The following is a 19,048-nucleotide window of genomic DNA, read 5'->3' as shown; positions in this document are numbered from 1 at the left end:
TAGGGAAAAGGGAAACACCTTAACAATACACAGCATTTTCCAAACTCTGCAGTACTTTCTGTTCTCACCCCTTGTCCAGTCCTGCCTGACCTGGAGTGCATGGCAGAGAATAGGAACTGGAGGCAGAGGTGGTAAGGACCATGTCACGCAAGACATGTGCATGTTAATTGCATTAAGAGAGAGTGGGTGTGAGTTGTCACCTGGGCTGGGACACAGAACAAACAGCTTTCAAAAAGCAGTTCTCTGCCACAGGGAAAGCCACGTTTGTGCATCATACGTATTTTCTGAATCTGCAAATTCCAACACTGCAAATACAATATTCTGTGAAGGAGTTTATCAGCATAAGGGTTATGTGAAAGAACCACCTTCAAAGGTCATATGAGGCAACAGGATAGTTTTGTTGCTGAACTGCAGAGGTTGAAGTCAAAAGATCTGATTTGACTTCCATCTTTGCACTTGATGTCATAGGTGTCTGAGAGCATATCTTACAAACTGTTGGTACAGTGATAAAGCCAATGCTGGAGGTATTTTGCTGTTTAGGTGCTGACTGTCCAGGGAACAACTTAGCAACTTCTGTAATTAGAAATCATAACTAGTTTGCGTTACTAGTTCTAAGTTCTTCACACACAAATGAATGATCACACACTAAGGGGAAGTAAGTCATGAGGACTTCCAAGTTCTTCAAAATCACCTGGGGCTGATGGCTCTGAAGCAGCTGATGAGACCCAGTGAGGTTTTCTGTGCTTGCAAAGAGGTGAATCTTGGCAGGATTTGACATGTGCTGTAATGATTGTTGTGGGTTTTGTTTGTTTGTTTGTTTACAGGGCTTTTTCAGAAGAAGCATTCAGCAAAACATCCAGTATAAGAAGTGCTTGAAGAATAACAACTGCTCTATAATGAGAATGAATAGGAACAGATGCCAGCAGTGTCGTTTCAAAAAATGCCTGTCTGTTGGGATGTCAAGAGATGGTACGTTCCTGCGCTGAGCAGAGGTCCTCTGAGGGGGGAATCTGCTGCACACCTCAAAACTGATTGTGGAGGGTCTTACTGGCAGATAATGCAGCCAGCCCTGTGTCAAGGGCAGGTTCCCTCTGCAAGAGCATTTAGATCAGCTTGCCTTCTCGCTCCGTGGCTCTCCTGGACTGGTAATGTAATACTGCAGGCAGCCACAGAGCTGTCCTGCTGCCTGTGGAGGCTGAGGCAGTGGGATGTGCTGCAGTGGTCTGTTAGGGGGATGGTTGTAACAAGTGTCTCAGTTTTGGTTTAATGGGTTAAGGTTAATGGCTGTATCCTGCCTGAATTTGAACAAGACTCATTTTTTTTATTTTTTCTTTTTTCTTTTTGTTTTGTTTTCTTTTGTTGCTCTTGCCTTTTCAATGAAAGGGAATTCTGCCCAAGCTGATAGCCTTAGAGTAGTCACTGTAGAGCCTCAAGAGTTAGGTTTGGGTACATAGGATGAGCATGTATCTGCTCCTTTTTTTCTTTTTCTGTTTTGGTTTTCCTTCCTTTCTTTCTTTTCTTGGAGGGAAAGGAAAGGCAAGGAGGAAACAATGGCACTGAACTGTGTCTCTGGCCATCCTGCTGGCTGTTCACTCCTTGTGACTTTTAGGTGCTTACTGCTGAAAATGTAGTTCATATATCTGCTACAAGTTACTGTCACAAACCAGAGCTCTTCCTTCTGTTTCACTTTTTAATTTTCTCTGGGTGTTTATTTCACAAGAACTAGGAATCTTGGGCTGTTAATAATTTAGTGGGTGGAGTGTTAAAACTTATTTTAAATAATTGTTCTGAGTTCTTGCCGTGCATAGGAGTTATTTCATCCCCTAGGCGCTTGTTTGCGCATAAGGTCGCACCTGCTTTAATGAGAGAGACTTAGTTACATTAATGATGGACTACTGTATGTTCATAATTACATCAGTCGAAACTGGTTATAAGCCCTTGCGCGGCTGCAGTTGGACAGGGTGGTAGAGGCAGTTGTAGATTCCCTAGGAGAGGGTCAAAAGTTGCTGCAGCCACAGTGATGCCCATCCCCTTGCCAGCAGAAAATGTCCTTGTTCAAGGCAAAGTTATCAAGAAAATTTGCCAAGGTAAGCTTTTGTTCAGCATTGATTCTCTTGTTTTGGCAAGGTGTATGATTGGTCTATGAGGACCTACCTGTCTTGTAAGACTTCTATTCAAATACAATATGAACCATGTTTACATTCAGGTAATTGTCAGCTCACGAGGTTGTGCTGATTTAATAGATCCAATCTTAAAGCCCAACACTTCATCAATTAACACAACCGTGTGTGTAGTCCATAGCCAGGTTTGAGGCAAAAGGGAAAAGGCTTTAGAGCTGCCTTCTCTTTGTATGCAAACAGCAGCATAAATTTCTTGCCTCATGCCAGTCCTATGTCAAGGAAGCTCCTCGACTTCACTGGTAATACCCCTGTTGTAGTATTGGTGAGAACAGTTAAAATCTTTCCTTAAAGGGCAAGGTTTTTGGTTTTGGTGTGTATTTTGTGTGCGCATGTTAACACTTTCAGGATTGACTTTTCTTTCTTTTTTTTTTGTTTTTTTTTTTTTCCTTCCCACCACTTTCCATTTCTTCACCTTGGTAGCTGTTCGATTTGGCCGTATTCCCAAACGTGAAAAACAGAGGATGCTGATTGAAATGCAGAGTGCCATGAAAACCATGATGAACAGTCAGTTCAGCGGTCACTTACCCAATGAAGCATTAACAGAACATCAAGAACAAGCACCTCAAGAAGACCTTTCCTCCAAGCCCAAACAAGAGCGGGAAACCATCAAGAGCCCTTCTCCCCCTCCTAGTGCTGACATGGCTAAGGAGGAAGTGATCGGTATGGTCACTAGAGCCCACAAAGACACTTTCATGTACAACCAAGAGCAGTCCCAAAACCCTGCAGAGATGATGCAGCCCCAGAGTGGGGAGAGGGTGTCCAAGAACACCGAACAGTACATCTTGAGCAGTGAGCACTGTGTTGGTGGGCTCGGTGGCCCTCAGTACCCTGAAAGGGAGCAGCACCTTGGTGGACAGTACAAAGGGAGAAGCACAGTGCATTATCCAAGTGGTCATGCCATGTGTTTCACAAGTGGCCACTGCATGAACTTCACCAGTGGTTATACTCAGCGGTTGTGCGATAGGATCCCAGAAGATGGCTTTTCTCCAAACAAGAATACCACTTACTCTTGCAGCACTGGAGGAAGAATGCATCTGGTATATTGATGTCGATTATTTGATTTGACTTAGAGAAAGGCTTAGTGGTGGGTGTGATCCAGCTGTGCCTCAGTAGTCAAGTGAAGCTGCATACAGTTGGCACAACTGCGGAAACTTTAAATCGTGACACAGGTTTGGTGGCACAAATTGTGATGAAGAAGAATAGCAGCTCGAGTTCTATGGAGGATTTGAAATCGTACAAGCGATGGGGTTTCCTGACTTGTTTTTTAGCTAACTGGAAGTAGATTAACATCAAAGAGCATTGGTTGAAGAAAACTCATGGGTTTTTTAAGTGACTTAAAAATGAAGACAGATATTAAGAGTTTATAAATTCCCTTTTTCACTCTGTCCTTTGGAAGAATTCACTTTCAAATAATCTGCACAGTTAGAAACACTGTATTTTAATTAGGCGTATTCAGATCAAATTTTGGGGGTGAAACCTCAGGGCTAGGATTTTAAGCCAGTCTTACATGCCTTCCTAGTGTGTTCTAAAATCTCCTGCTGGGTAGGCTGGGTTTTTTTTGGTATTGAGTTCTGTTTGTTCTGTTTTAATGGGACCCACAGGCTATGCATCCTTTTTTACCCTAGAACATCTTCAGATCTGAACAGGGGCAGGAGGAAGATGCACAGCTATACCACTTGAGAGAAGTTGAGTCTTTTCTGTAGCACTTACACAAATGAGGCTCTGAACACACTTCTGGGTACCTTAGATGACTTTGCTACAGCATTTTCTCACTGAATTCTTAACAAGGATGCTTCCTGGGTTTTTGCATATGGTTGTTGGGGTTTTTTTTTGCCTTTCCTTAACAGGTCCCTCTCATTTGCCTTGCACCTGCTGTTTCTCTGCCATTCAGGCAACCAGTTCTGTAAGGCCCTTAAAATAGATTGTCCTTCTCTTTATCACTGGAACCGCCTGGGATGAGAGAACATAACATCCTCGTTCTCATCCCGCACTCCTGTTGTGAAGTGCGAGCCCCTGACCTTTCTGAAGTACTTGAGCTGCCAGTGTTTTTCTTCCTCCTAGTCTGTAAAGATCCTTCACAGGTTCTTGAAGACCCCCAAAAGTCTCCACAGTGAAGGTGTTTATTTTGATCCTGTATTTCCGTGGGGTTTTTATTGTCGTTGTTGTTTTGTGTTCCTCTTCTTTGGCTACCACATATGTAGACCATGCTATCCCTAGCAGGCTCTGACCTTAATTGCAGACTCTAGACACCACACCATAGCAAATAATAATTCCCAACCTCTCTTCCTTGCAGGGAAAGTATGTGGCCCCACTACGACTGCATTCTTGGCACTCCTGAGAAGCAGAGGTTAAGCCCATCAGTATGGGCGGGCAGGGCACTCCCTTGCTGCCTTGCAGAGGCTCAACCAGTCAGTTTGACCTGTGCATAGCAGCTGCAGGGAGGCTTTACACAGCCAATGATGAGGAAACAAAACCAAATCTAACAGAGCACTGCAGCTTCCTCTACATCCCTAACATGAATGAGGGTTTTACCTGAGAACTCGGTGAGATCAGCATCTGACTGAAATGAGTCAGTAGCAATAAGGGTGTGTAATTAGGCTCTGAACCAGTGTGGAGATAGACGTTCAGGGGTTTGGTCTTTTTTACTCAATACCCCTGTAATCAGAACAGCAGAACAGGTTGTTCCTGAAGAGATTCTTCTAAGAGAGCTAGTGACTGTACAAGCTGACAACTGCTTCCATAGAAAGCCTCTCAGAGTTCAGGGAGCTCTTGGACAACACACTTAGTCCTGTGGATTAGTTTTAGGTAATTCTGCAAGGAGCAGGGAGTTGGACTCAATCCTTATGGGTTTCTTCTAACTTGAGATACTCTGATTTTTGGGCAGAGGTCTGTCAAGAGAGCTTAGACACAATGCACAGAATGAGGAAGTGGTAATTTCCCATTGGGACTGAATGCCTGTGGGTTAGGGTAAAGCATTTTAGGATGAGAAATTACAGTGATTTTTGGGTCCACTATGGAACAGAGTTCTGAAACAGAGATTCCTTATTTTCAGAAAGTACTGTATTTTTATCAATACTTTTTGTGATCTGTTGCAATATGGCAGGCAGAGAAGTGGTTAGGGTCTTTCTGGTTATGTGCTTAGACCTTTCCTTTTGGCAAAATACTATGTTCTTGTAATCCTGGGACCTTCCTTGCAAAGAATTGTTAGGCAATTACCATATTCAAGATGCCTTGCAAAAACAGCACAGCTCTGAGGAATGTTAATTTATTTCACTGTTTCCTCTTTGTGTTGCTGACATTATGTAGGATTACATACACCATTTAGTATACTTGTGAGGAATACTTAAAAAGAATCCTTGTCCTTGATGATGACAGGTGAAATGAATATTAAAAGGTTTAAACTTAATTAAAAGATACATAAATTTTAGAAAGCAGAACTGAAAATATAATATCTCAGAGCTTCTGGTTGGGTCTTGCAGAGGGAATTTATTGGCAGTGAGCCTTGACTGATGCATCTGATCTCATTGTAATGAGTTCACTTTCCTACAAAAAACCCCTGCTGTATGTTTGTATGAAAGAGCATTTTGTCATCTTGTGAATGAGTAAAATTGGCATACCAGTTCCTTGGTGATCCTCCTTTGGTGATGCAAGTAAAAGCAAACTTGTAGGAGAAGAAGGTTGGCCTTGTAATGAGGGTGTAAACCTGTGACTCAGGAATCCAAGGCTCACTTCCTTGTTCTGGTGTTGACACCTTTGTCACCTTGACTGAAGCAGTTCAGTTGCCTGCAGAACAAGAAAGATAGGAGAATGAACGTAGTAGTGACTGTGAGATTACAATCAACTCACCGTGAGATCACGATTAACTCTGAAATTACAGGAATAATACAAGTGAGAAATTGAGATGTCAGACATCAGCTGAAATCGGGGAAGAATAGCATAACCTTAGTTCTTTTAGGTCTTTTGCAGTAAACAGTGTCGTAGTTTCCAGTGCTGTTTACTGCAGATTTTCAGCAAATTTATAAACAGGTTGCTAACAATCTGCCACCATTTTTATTGTTGAGTGATTGATTGTTTTAAAGGAAGGGGGAGAAATCCAGTTGCTTTGGGAACTGACTGAGGAATAATAGTCTTTTTTCCTCTGTGTGTCATTATAGCAAAGTTTTGTTAAAGCATAAACCTGTTTCTTTGAAGTATTTGTCAGTATTTGGAAATAAATCTTTAAGAGTTGTTTTCTATGTTTTGTGAACATCAGGTCTGCCCAATGAGTAAGACTCCCCACGTGGACCCAAACAAATCTGGCCATGAAGTCTGGGAAGAGTTTTCCCTGAGTTTTACCCCTGCAGTGAAGGAAGTGGTGGAGTTTGCCAAGCGCATCCCAGGTTTCCGAGATCTCTCCCAACATGACCAGGTCAATCTTCTGAAGGCTGGGACCTTTGAGGTGAGACCACTGTGTGTATATTGCAAACCTGTCAAACTGTGCATCACTTTGACCCCATAAGAACAAGAACAAATAGAACTAGGTTATATCAGGCGAAACCCACTTGTTCATGGATGATAGCTCTGAGCTTTCTTCAAGCTGATGGTGCCGAAGGGATCTGTTTGGTCAGATCTTGGTGAGCTGTTCCTCTTCTAACTAGCTCAAAAATGCTCAGTCCTTCTACCCTTGGGCATTAATGGGTAATTAGGGGTTTCCTGGTTTTGTATAGCAGCTGTTATGTTGATAGCTCCTTTGCTTACTCTGGAGAAGTGTACTGCATCTGGAAGGGTGGATAGTTTAGAAAGCTGTCTGTTGACTTGCAAGGTTTGTCAAGGAATGTGTTTATTGCTCTGTATGGCCTTCCTTGTGCCACTTTGCTCCCTGCCAAAGCCAGAGTATCCATCCTGACCAGTCACCACTGGCCTTTGGTGGCCGTTGAGGATGTCTGAAGCTCTGTAGACACTGTGTGCCAGCTTCAGCCTGACTTACTGTTGACTTAATCCTGCTAGGTCCTCGTGGTTAACTTCATCCACTTGCGGTTATGACGTATATGTGAATTAGTGGTGTTAATTTGGAAATGATACCACTGAGCTTGGTGCTGTTTCATGATCAGTGACCTTTGCTAGATGACCTTTACTTAAGGTTTTAGCTGCTCTTCTAGATCCCTGTGTCTGTTGGAGGCAATATGCATTGTGTAATTATTCAAATGTGAGATTTGAATATAGTGGGCCAGAGGAGGTGAAGTCCCAAGTATTCGATGTTCCTGTGCTTTTTGAGGCAGGGTAGTGTTGGCAATGCCTTTGCTTTTGTTTACTCCATTTATTATTTCAAAGAGAGATGCCAGATTTTGTATTTACCTAAACTGAAGACATTTCTCACATAATGTGTTGGGTCTTCTGTCTGCATTTTTAGAATCCAGCTCTAAAATGGCTAATTGTTGGGTTGGAAGGTACAAAGTTACACACTGGAAGACTTGGTGCCTGGAGTGTGTCAGTTTCTTTTTTCTTTCATTTTGCTGTCATGTATTTTTTTCTGTTACACATATTCTTGACCTTTTAATACTCATCTACAGCTCCTGTAGCAAAGGGTTGTATTTTCACTTCCTTCAGCTACAGTCTCTTATACTGCTGTTCACATTACACAGAACTCTGCAAAGTGATACACCATCTAACGCCCTCAAGGAGGGTGGAAAATTGGGCTTGAACTGTGCTATAATGTAAAGCCAAACCTTCATGTTTTGCAAGTAAAATGTTTTGTCTTGGCCTTTTTCACCTCAAGCTTTTCTCAGGCCTCATTTGTATGCCTTTTTGCCAGTTACAAACATTGCTGATAAGAAGGTTTATATATCCAGGGGTATTAATAATGATGTATGGCTGCATGCTTGTCACTATTCACTTAAAAATAAGAAACATTAATGATTTCTGTTAGTGAGCTGGTACTTGCAGTTAGAGACCTATGTGGCATCTTAGCAACAGAATAAAAAAAATACTGTTGCAGAGCAGTGGGGGAAAAAAATCCACAAGAAGATTAACAAAACCATTGCAATAGAGGCAAAAGCATCTTGAAAGCCTGGTGCATGCAAGGTCACTTCTGTCTTCTGGGTAACTGAACTAGGATATTCCAACATCTGCATGTTAATAGAAGAACCTGAGTACAAGTGCAGTCTCCAAGACTGGTGTGTCTGGCTTGATACTGTGCTAACCAGCAGCTCTCATTCAAGGAATATTTGTTTGGGGGTAAGAAGACGCAGGGAGACAATGTTGGTGCAGAAGCTACAGAGCTATATATATTCACACATGTGTAAACTAAAAAGCTCTCTTAGAACTGGGAGTACTGGGGAGCTCAGTATCTCATGGTGGCATTTGCATGGCTTCTATGAGAGCCAGCTCAGAAACAGCAGTGAGCCTAAAATAAGGAATTCAGCTGGTTTTGAGCAGGTCCTCACTCACCTCCCCTCCAAATGTAGTTGGTGATAGAGTTAACAAGGCCATTGGATCCACTGGAGTAGTGACTCAGTTTCTTTGCAGAATCACAAACTTAGTGATTTCACTACAGGTGGTGGGGAAGTGAGCAGGCAACCTCCAAGTGCAGAGGTTTTTATGTGCTTATGTTGCTGTGGTCAGGTGATAGGATTGATCAGGTATATCCTCAGCATGCACAAATAGGAGTCTGGCCTGAAGTGAAATAGAATGAATTAGTCCTCTGGCATGCTGCAGTCTAAACTGTTCTTTCTTGAGTTAGAATGGTGACATTGAGATCTATAAGTGAAGTCTTTGCCTTAGTATAAGTCAACACAACTTCATGGGCTTCAGTTTTGAATACCAGCATTTATAGTGGTTGCTCCTTATTTAAAATCCATGTTTCTAATGCTCAGTTCTGTAGAGAGAATACCATTTTGAACTGAAAGGTTGTTGAATACCTGGTGGGTCTGTGCTAATGCACAAGTTCAGCTTCGTCTGTCCGCCCTTTGCCTTTTTTTTGTTGTATTCTGAGGGCTTCTGCACCAAGGTTTCTGCACGCTGTAGTTAATGTCATCAAAGGACATGTAGCTTAGCTGACAAAGGTGAATAATACATCACGCTCCTGTGTCCATCAAGATTGCTGCATGTCATTTGGCTGTTAAGATTTAGGAGCAGGTCATGTAATGTGCATGAACGGTGTTCAAGTTCTCAAACATTTTAATTTGTTTTGAACACTCCTTTTTTAAGCTTGTCAAAGGCACTAGTCTTTGAAAACCTGGTTCTTCTCTCACCTGTAGTAAACATTTAAATTAACGCAGTTATGTAGGGTGAGTGAGAAAAGATGACTGTCAGACCAAGAGATTACAGTGAGTCTGAAGTTATAATCAATGCCAGTTGGTTCATTTTCTCCAAATATGAAGGCTGTTCTGTGCAACTTAAACCTTGAAAATGTAAATAAGGTTGTTGAACATGAGCAAATGGAACTTTACAAGCCATTCCAGAGGGAAACATTTCACAGTACGACTGAGAAAACCACAAGAGAAATTTCAGCCCAAAGGGGTAAGTTTAGCACACGTCAACTGCTCCAGCCCAGGTGCTTGTACCAAAGGGGCATTCCCAGCTGCAGCTACAGACCAGGTGCTGTGCTTCCCTAGCCTTTAGAAGGCCGTTCATGTCTCTCCTTTCTACCAGAGCTCATTAACATTCCTGTGGGTACAGTGATGCGGCATGGTACTTTCCCAAAGAATGCCTAGGGGGCCGGATCATCAGGCGGTGTAAATCAGCATTGTTTCCATAGAGCTGCTCCAGTTTTCGCCAAGCGAGAATCTGGTTCAGTACCTTCATTTTGCTCCTCATAAGTGTGGCCAAGAAAACATTTCTTTTAACGCTCTGTATGCCTTTGGCTGTTCAGTGGCTTAAGCAAGTTGTCCTACTGGCATATTTATGAATGACATGGTCTTTGTGGCTCAGGCTGTCTGAGGTTTAAATTTTCATTTTCTTCCCTTTCATGTGCTGTAGCCCCTCCCCTGCATCCACTTGCTAATTTTGGCACTTGTTTGTTTCTCCCAGATTACTGGGCCGGAGCTTGCACTGTGTTTTACAGCTCAATAGCATGCTGACAGTTTCTGTATAGAATGCTTGTAGAGCGGTTAATGAGACGGTTTGAATGATGCTAAAAGGTTTAATTTTTCTTCTTTTGGCTTTTCTCAAAATTCACCTACATTTATCTGGTTTCGTTTTTTCTTTTGCGTTTCTTTCTCCAGGTTTTAATGGTACGATTTGCATCTTTGTTTGATGCAAAGGAACGTACTGTCACCTTCCTGAGTGGAAAGAAGTACAGTGTGGATGACTTGCATTCAATGGGAGCTGGTGATCTGCTCAACTCCATGTTTGAATTTAGTGAGAAACTAAATGCCCTGCAACTTAGTGACGAGGAGATGAGTCTGTTTACAGCGGTTGTCCTGGTATCTGCTGGTAAGGAGAGAAAGTTAACTTGCACCTTTGCCGAATTTGAATGTGGCTCTTCTATATTAAAAGTTTTCTGTAAAATGTATAGCCTGTTATTTCACATCTAAGGGCAATTGAATAGGTTTTAAGCTACTAGCAGCCTGTAATTTGCTTTTTTACATACCTGCTCTTTCTAATACTGGCTTTGGAAAAAATGTGACAATGGGCTTAAGTTTTCCTACTGCTTCCTGCAGAATGCAGAAACATATAGCTGCCCTGTGGCCGTTTAGATGCTATTTGTCTGGCTCCTCTAAGTTTCACAAGACAGCATCACTGAAATTACGCATGACCTGCACAGCATAAGTCTTTGGATAAGGTGGTATTTTTACTTCCAAGTATTGTCATTTAAGTCTATTGCGTATTTTGCTTAAGTCTAAATCCAACAGTTTGATCTCTGCCTATGTCAGCAAGAAAGCCCTATCATCTGCACCGTGACTTCTTACCACTAAAGGCCTGCCAATCCACTAATATCTTCACTGGCCTCCTATCTTGTTTCAGTCCCTGGGTATACAGAACACCCTGGCCCAGATTCAAAGGAGGATTAAGCACCTACTTCTGTAGTATTATCTCAAGCTTCAAATTAGGCACATTAGCTCTGCATATAATGCCTGGAATACAAGATGCAGGATCCCTTCTTGCTGGGTCTTTTTTTTTAGGAATGCTCATAGCACCCACTTAGACAGCAACCCAGCATTTATTTGGGGAGCACTCAACTCCTTGAGCAAGTGTACCTCTTTCACATGAATGATTTATACCCATGTCTTTCTTATCAGGGAGGGGCACCCCAGGCATGGTGTTGTAGGCATGTGACACCTCTAAACAAGGCAAGACAGTTCAGTCCAGTAGGTTTGTGCATGGCCAAACTGAAATGTTACAGCACAGGAGGGGGCAGCTGCTGCCTCTTCAGTCTGTAAGCTGTGATAATGAGCAGAGGGTGGCACAAAGCTTCAAAAGGCGGAAGGAATGGCAGTGTGCAGGAAGCATGGCACTGTAATCTGTTAGTGAAAATATTCAGGTAGCAGAGAGAAACCTGGGATTTTAGTTGCTTTTCCAGACTCTACAAATTTTGTCTGTCTTGATGGAAACTGGAGGCAACCTTTTAAATAAGGACTGACAACTAGGTCTCTTCCCTTCTTGTGTAGTGTAACTAGGCTTACAGCCACTCTTCTTGCTTGCTCAGCTCCTGGGCCCTAGAATATCACAATCTCTGTGCCACCTGTTTTCAGTGTAAGTGGCTCTATCTGTTCTGTTAAATATGCTTCTAGCACAGAGACAGCCCCCCCAGCCTTTTAAGCACTGCTGTGGTTGCTAGCTCCCAGTAGGGATTAGCTTAGGGATGATATGTGACATGTACAGCATGTAATGTCAGAGCCGTGCAACAGGACAAAAAGAGAAGGTGTTTAGTGTTCAGGCTTCTCACAGCTGCTGAGGATTTTTCAGATCATAGTTTGGACATTATTGCTACCTATCTTAGCTGCCTTGTGATCTGATCTGCAGTCTGATCACAGCCTTCCTGGACAACATCACAAAATACTTCCAGGGATTTATAAAGTACAATTTCTTAGTCAGTGTTGGGGCTGTATTCCAGACACAACAGTAACCTTGATGATCACTGAGTTAAAAAATTTTCACATCGGGGCTGTATTCCAGACACAACAGTAACTTTGATGATCACTGAGTTCAAAAATTTTCACATCAACTTCACTCTGTAGCTTGCAGCTGGATTGAAATGCTGCAGTCATTACTTTGCAAAACCAAGTGAGCACGCTTCATGCTCGAGTGGGTACCTAAGAAGAGCATAAGTGCCCCCAACAGAGCTCCTGAGGAAGATGCTCACAGTGCAAGGGCTTGCCAGGAGGAGATGGCACCTGTAGAACTGAAGGATTGTGGGCATCTGTTGGTTAAACAGGTCTTGAAAGACAGATCCCCTGTGTTCCACACCTCAGGGAGGAGTGTGACGCAAAGAGTCAATTTCCGTAATGTGGAGGCAAAGCTGGATTAGAGATGGAGAAAGAATTGAGGAACAAGATCAGAAAGAATGACATGGAGATGCAGGCAAAGGCCAAAGATGTCATAAATGTAAGAAGAGCTGAAGGTGGAAGAAAAATGCCACAAAGACTACTTCATCTCAGAATGAAAGTTATTCAAGAAAAGATAGTAGAGTAGTCAAGATTTATATCAGTTCCAGAAGCAGACAGGAGTGTATGACTGTTGAATCCTGGTTAAGTGATCCAGAACATAAAATACTATGCTGTCCTAGTTACAGTCTCCTAAAAAGACTTTCAGTTGTTTAAAATTTGAAAAAAATGAAAACACCAATGGAAAAAAATAAGTCTCTAAATAGTGCTAGTGGGGAGAACACTCATCAGAAACACCTCCACATAACCCTGGATGAATAACTCTTATGAGGAATATTTAGAATGTACAGAAGTAGTGGGATATGTGCAGGGATAGTAGTGAGGGCTCTGTGTCTCTGTACATCCTCTTGTTTTCATGTCATGTGAGGAAGAAAGAAAAAGCAGGGCCATACAGTGAGGATGTGGGAATGTTTTTACTGGTGCTGGGGAATTACCTAAGTTAGCTGAATGTGTGGAAGATGGGAGATAACAAGAGGGACTGTGGGCACTGAAGAAGGAAAAAACAAGGTAGAAGCAAAGCTGAAAGAATGTGTTTCATGCATGTCTAGAGACCAGATAATCCTTTAACTAAGGGTGATGTATTTTGGTAGAAGAATATAAAATACACACCCTCTATTATTCTCTCTGCCTGGGATAGTACTAACAAAACCTGCTGGCCACTGGGAGCAGCTGGGAGTGGACTGAGAGGGAGGAAAAAAAAGGACTTGGACTAATTGAAGAGAGGAGGCTACAGTAACTCACCCGAGGCAGCCAGGAAAGGGTGGACTGCATTCTTTCACCTTCAGAGGCAAGGCAGTACCACTGTCACTGTACAGAGCTCTTGGGAAACCTCATCAGGAATACTCTGTGCAAAGATCATCATACCTGCTCAGGACAGAGCAAACCTTTTGCAGAGCAGGAGGCAAGCAGGATAGATAGTTAATAAAAGTGCAGGATAGATAGGTTAATAAAAGTGGAGAGATGTCTCTTTGCTTATGTTCTCTTGGACATCTGCTATCAAACCTAATGGACAGTCTTCACAGAAGAGCAGAATGTGTGCTCTTATTAAAACTTTGATAGCAATCAGAGCTGCTAATTGTTAGAGTAGAAAATTCTGGAGTAATCTTTCTAAAGGAGCAAAACATATTAACTGCTTCAAGATGCATCCTTAAGTGGATTATATAATAGCTTTTCCCATAGCAGTGGGGAACTGCACTGAACAGTCCAGGATGACTTCCTAGATTCTGTTCACCTGAGCAGTCTGATTGGATTGACACTGGCAGCATGAGGAAGGGATTCCCACTCTGACTGTACAGTCTGACTCGGTGTTACTCCAGAAAGCTGTTGTCATTCCATGTCCCAGTTCTGCAAAGTGCTTAAGTACATGTACACATCAAAGCACATTTCTGTCCATGTCCATCACTCGGGTATGTATGTGCCCTGCTGAATTTACATAGTGTTTAAAAAAAGAGGCTGCAGCTTGGAAAAAACCAGCTACTGTGATTAGTTACGAGGTGAGATGTTTTACTTAAAAATTCATCCTTTTAAGCTGCTTACTTAGGTTCTACCTAAGGACTCCAGGTGAGTTCTTAAGTAAGCTCTCTTGAAAGAGATGCTTCAGGCGTGGAGTGAGTGCAGTATGTGAAAGCATAATACTTGTCTTGATGTTGAAATTCTTCTTTTCCTTAGTTGGGAATTTTTTGGTGCATCATGTTTCACTTTGTAAGTGCCTCAGAACACGCTCAGTATTAATCTCCAGTTGTACCAAGGCTTGTACTCACTTTGCCCCTGAGGATACCATTGTGCAGATATAAGTGTGGCTTGTCCTGAGTGGGATTTCCTCTTCAAAACTCCAGTTTAAGTTTAGGGCTCTATATCCAGCCTTGAGAAACGTTGGAAATTTTTACTTTCATGTGCCATGTCTCTCTCCTTGTGTTGAAAGTTGTGATTCAGCAGAGTACTTAAGCATGTGCTTAAATACTGGTCTGTCCTTTTCTGGGAACATGGATAAGGGATTACAGAAATGGTGATTGAATGCTGCCAGTCTGGCCTGAGCTTAGTACTTTGCAAAGTTAATGCAAAATAATATCTGAAAGACTTTTGGTATGTGGATTTGAAACTTCTGGCATAAGTATCTCATTTTTCTTGTGCTTGCTAATTTAGTAGGTGATTGTTGCAGTGGATTTATGTTGCAAACTACATCTGCTCAGTCTCCTTTCTTTTTTTTCTTTTTCTTCTCCTCCTCCCCTCACCCTGTTCCTTTATTTCCCTCTCTCCTCCCTCCCCTGCCCTTTCGTTTAGATCGCTCTGGAATAGAAAATGTCAATTCTGTGGAGGCACTTCAGGAAACACTAATCCGTGCACTAAGGACCTTAATTATGAAAAACCACCCCAACGAAGCCTCTATTTTCACAAAACTTCTTTTGAAATTACCCGACTTGCGTTCCTTAAACAACATGCACTCTGAAGAACTGTTGGCCTTTAAAGTTCACCCATAGGCCTTTAGGTCTCATTTGTACTTGGACTTGCCTCGTGTTAAACTGTTTCGTGCTAAAGTATGTATTTATACAGTTGTACCACTTGTTGGAGAGAGTTCACAGACTGTGAACAGTTGATAGCTGTCCCATAACCATGCAATAAAGCTTTGGCAGGTGCTTTCAGCGAACGACGGCGCAGCGTTCGGAGTCCTCCAAGGCATCCAGACCCAGCTGTGCTGCACTTCTGCAGAAGAGGTTGTGATGAGCCTGAGTAAATATGGACTGTTCTTTCATTTGGAAAAAAGAACCACCACTGCCCTCTCATGTAAACTGAATGCAAAATAGCTGTGTATGTGCATATGGAGCATGGAATGGGGTGGGAACAATCCTGCGCTCCTAGGAAAATGGAAGAGCTGATTTAATTGGTCTTTCACTTATCTAATAGATGTATGTTTGTGTCTCTTGATAACTCACTCATGGTTTCACTGTTGTTATTCCATTAAACCTGATGGAATGATTTCAGCCTGCACCAACTCTTCACTGAGTGTGTGTTCATGCCATGTGTATATAATATAAATAGTTAAGTAGTGAGTGTTTATGGCTATATAAAGTACAGAGTTGTGTGTATATATGTGTATGTATATAAATAGTTCTATACATAAAGTATACATATAATTTCTTCACAATATTTTAAACTGTGAAGGAATTTAAACTTACAACAGGAGGTGATCTATGGAAAGAACCAAATAGATGCACTTTGCATATTGCTGAACTAATTATCTGAGCATTTTTTAGAAAACATCAGATTTGCATTAATATGCTGTGTTTGTTAATTTAAAAAAAAAAACCACAAAAACAACCAAGAGTGGCACCAAAGGGGCAGAGTCAGGTTCAACTTCCAAAAGGGGTTCGTAGAGAATCTCAAGTGGAAATGGTTGGTTGTAGCACTAATGAGATTGATTGTCCATTGCCACTGAGGTTCTTATGTTCTGATAAAGGTTAAATAAGCACCAGATGCTCTTCAAAAACTTCAGCACAGCCAGAAAGAAACTATCAGATGAGTAACAGCATCTATGAGAAAAAAAACAAAAATGGGAAAAATGTGTCCATGGTTGCGTTCGGCTGTATGTGTGTTCTGTGACCATTTATTTCTTGCAATACATCATTTTGCTGCTTCATTGCTAAGTGAGAACTGAAAACAGAAATGTGAGATTCCCCATGTCTTTTCACCATTTGGGCTTTGTGGTTCCCATACCTGTTCTGCTGGAGCTCTCCATTGGTGCGTGTGCATGTGAGCGTGTGTGATGTGCAGAGAAGGTGCACTGGATGATCTGGATTTTCTTTTTCTTAAAAAAACCCCACAAAAACCAACCAAACAAATGGGACTTTTTTTTTGTTGTTGTTTATGCCAGTAGCAAATTACAAAGCAGATCTTCAAGGCTTAAGATTCTGCTGCTTTTCTGTCTAGGAAAGCAGCTCTCTATGGGCTTTTTTTCCATTTGTAGCAGGACCTGGCACCAGAATAGAGAAATCAAAGAAGTCAAAGCAGTTGTGTTAATTAGTTAACGTTTATGTTTTGCTAATGTGGGAAGAAGATGTTCCATCGCCCTTGTTTAGCTGACTTGCCTTAGAGGTAGCCCTCTAGGTCTCTAGTGTTTGGTAGCACTACTCTGCAGAGGGTGGGAGAGACCTCTCTGTGTTACTGCATTGAGACACAGGCAGTAGTTGCAGCCAGGACCCAGAAAGGCTGCAGACTGCAGAGCTCCTGCTGCACCACAGTGGGTTGATGGGCCCCCCCATGCCTGTGGAGTTGCTGGAGCAGAGCAGGCTTCTGTGTGCCACTGAGCATCAGGGGCTTGGACGGGTAGGGCTTGTGCCCTGCCATGCTCCGGTCACCTTTGGGCTGAGGATGCCCCTCAGAAAGGAGTCAGGGGCTGAGAGCAGGACAGGGCAGGCCTTTGAGTAGGAGGTGGGGAAAATTTGGCTGCAGCCTTGGCGAAGGAGCAGGAGAGCCCATCCTTTCCCCTCCTGTGCAGCTGCTGCAAGGAGAGCTGTCCTGCTTCAAGCTGGTGTAACCACTGGGTAATGGCCCCTTAACACATAACAGTTTTGCTCCCCAAATGTGCTATCGGGGCATATTGTCCTAATTTCTGTTAACAGTCTGCATACTACCAGTATTATTTGAGAGCTTCACTGAGTTACGCATCGAACCATTCAGACTTTAGAGAGGACACAGTCACATGTTTTGTGTTATTTAGAAGCTGAAATGACTTCTTTGTAGACCCCATTTCAAACATGGAAAGTACAGTTAACCCTTGGTTGTTTTGGGAGGGTGAGGAGGCTTCTTACAGAGATTGCCACCCTACAACTGTGTTTTGTTGTGTTCTGTTTTATTTTTTTTCTTCTTAAAACTGTATTATTAAGCCTTTAGGAATGTATAACCAGGACTGAGTAATTACTGCTTATTAAATTTTTTAGTTAGATTGACCATGTATGCCTATAGATAGATATTCTAACTTGTGCAATTTCATTTGAAATAATTTTCCTGTACATAATGGAAAAACTCACATAACAGAAAAAAAAGCCCCAAACAGATTGACTGAACAAAAAGCTGATTAAAGTATGGTTCAAAAGTGACCCATGTATTACAAACCCTAGCTGGACTCCTAGAGGAAAATCTAAACTCATTGTGTTAGCTGTGTATTGTGAGCTCTTCTTTTACTGTGTCACTGGTTATACACTTGTTAAATGCTGAGATAATAGACTTCATGCCAGGCATTTGAGTACTGTAGATTGGGTCATTGCTGAAAGATTAATGTACTGTATGACTTAAATGAAATTTTTATTCTTGATTTTATTCTTGATTTTTGTTCTTGTTTTAAAAGATTAAATATGGGCATTATGTCAGCAAGCTGAACTTGTGTTTCTGTGTTCTTTGTATTTTTCTGTACAAAATTGGGCGGGGAGGACAGCATGCTGAGGTGAACAAAGCAGAAGTAATGGATGAGAACGTCAGCTGCTGTAAGGTCATGGGGACTGTGCTGGTGTGCAGTGGCAGAGAGCCTGCACATCAGCCCCCCTGTGATACTGCTCTGGCTTGCCAGGTGGTTGGATGGGCTTTTCTGGTGCATTTCATCTGCTACAGTTACAGGACTTTTTCTTTTTGGCTAAGTTATCAACACAGTTATTTTAAACACTTTGTTTATTTGGGGAATATAACTTTGTAACTGAAGAAAGGACACAGTAACAGATAAAACTTTAAAAAAATGGATACTGTTTGGTAAAGACATGTCTTCAGGTTATAAGAGAGGTAGATGGAAAACAGCACATGAAGGGCAAAGACCTGTTTGGTTTTCGCAGCTTGATTTCCTAGTTTGGAGTGTGTACTGTTTTAGGAGATAAGAGAAGCTTCTCCAGGAAATGTTGTATCTATTGATGTTAAAAAAAATGCACACACAAAATTTAAATAAAATTATGACTTCCAGCATTGCGAAAAACTAACAGCACAAAAATGCTTTCTTTTTTTCTTGGCGTGTTTTCTCTGGTGGCATGTTTGCATATGGTTTTCCTTGTTGCCATGAAGTCTGAGCCCCAGTGTGAGCCATGGAGGTCCCAGGGCCTGGGAGGTCTTTGGGAAGAGTGCTTTTCTACTTTTGCTGGGATGCTCTGGATGGGCCATGAGTAATTTTTCCCTATTTGGCTGCAAGATCCAAACCACAGCAAATGGAGAGGGACAGAAGGAACACTTCCCAGTAAAAACAGGATTCTGTTCCTCCCACTCTCCCTACCCTCCCAGTTTGGCAAGGTGCTCTGGGGATTGGGGGCATGA

General features: G+C 42.1%; 1 protein-coding gene across 1 annotated transcript in view; it reads left to right on the top strand.

The window, feature by feature from the left end:
• The window catches only part of LOC103800574 (nuclear receptor subfamily 1 group D member 2-like), an 18,465-nt gene extending 2,417 nt beyond the window's left edge, over positions 1-16,048 (top strand). Inside the window, 5 exon segments of the mRNA XM_009072955.1 lie at positions 825-969; positions 2,601-3,217; positions 6,433-6,618; positions 10,382-10,592; positions 15,044-16,048. Of these exon segments, the coding sequence (XP_009071203.1) occupies positions 825-969; positions 2,601-3,217; positions 6,433-6,618; positions 10,382-10,592; positions 15,044-15,240 (1,356 nt within the window). The 3' untranslated portion in view covers positions 15,241-16,048.
• The last annotated feature ends 3,000 nt before the right edge of the window (positions 16,049-19,048 follow it).

Source organism: Acanthisitta chloris, unplaced genomic scaffold (assembly GCF_000695815.1).
Source record: "Acanthisitta chloris isolate BGI_N310 unplaced genomic scaffold, ASM69581v1 scaffold5194, whole genome shotgun sequence".
NCBI lineage: Eukaryota > Metazoa > Chordata > Aves > Passeriformes > Acanthisittidae > Acanthisitta > Acanthisitta chloris.
This window is presented reverse-complemented; position numbering and strand designations above follow the sequence as displayed.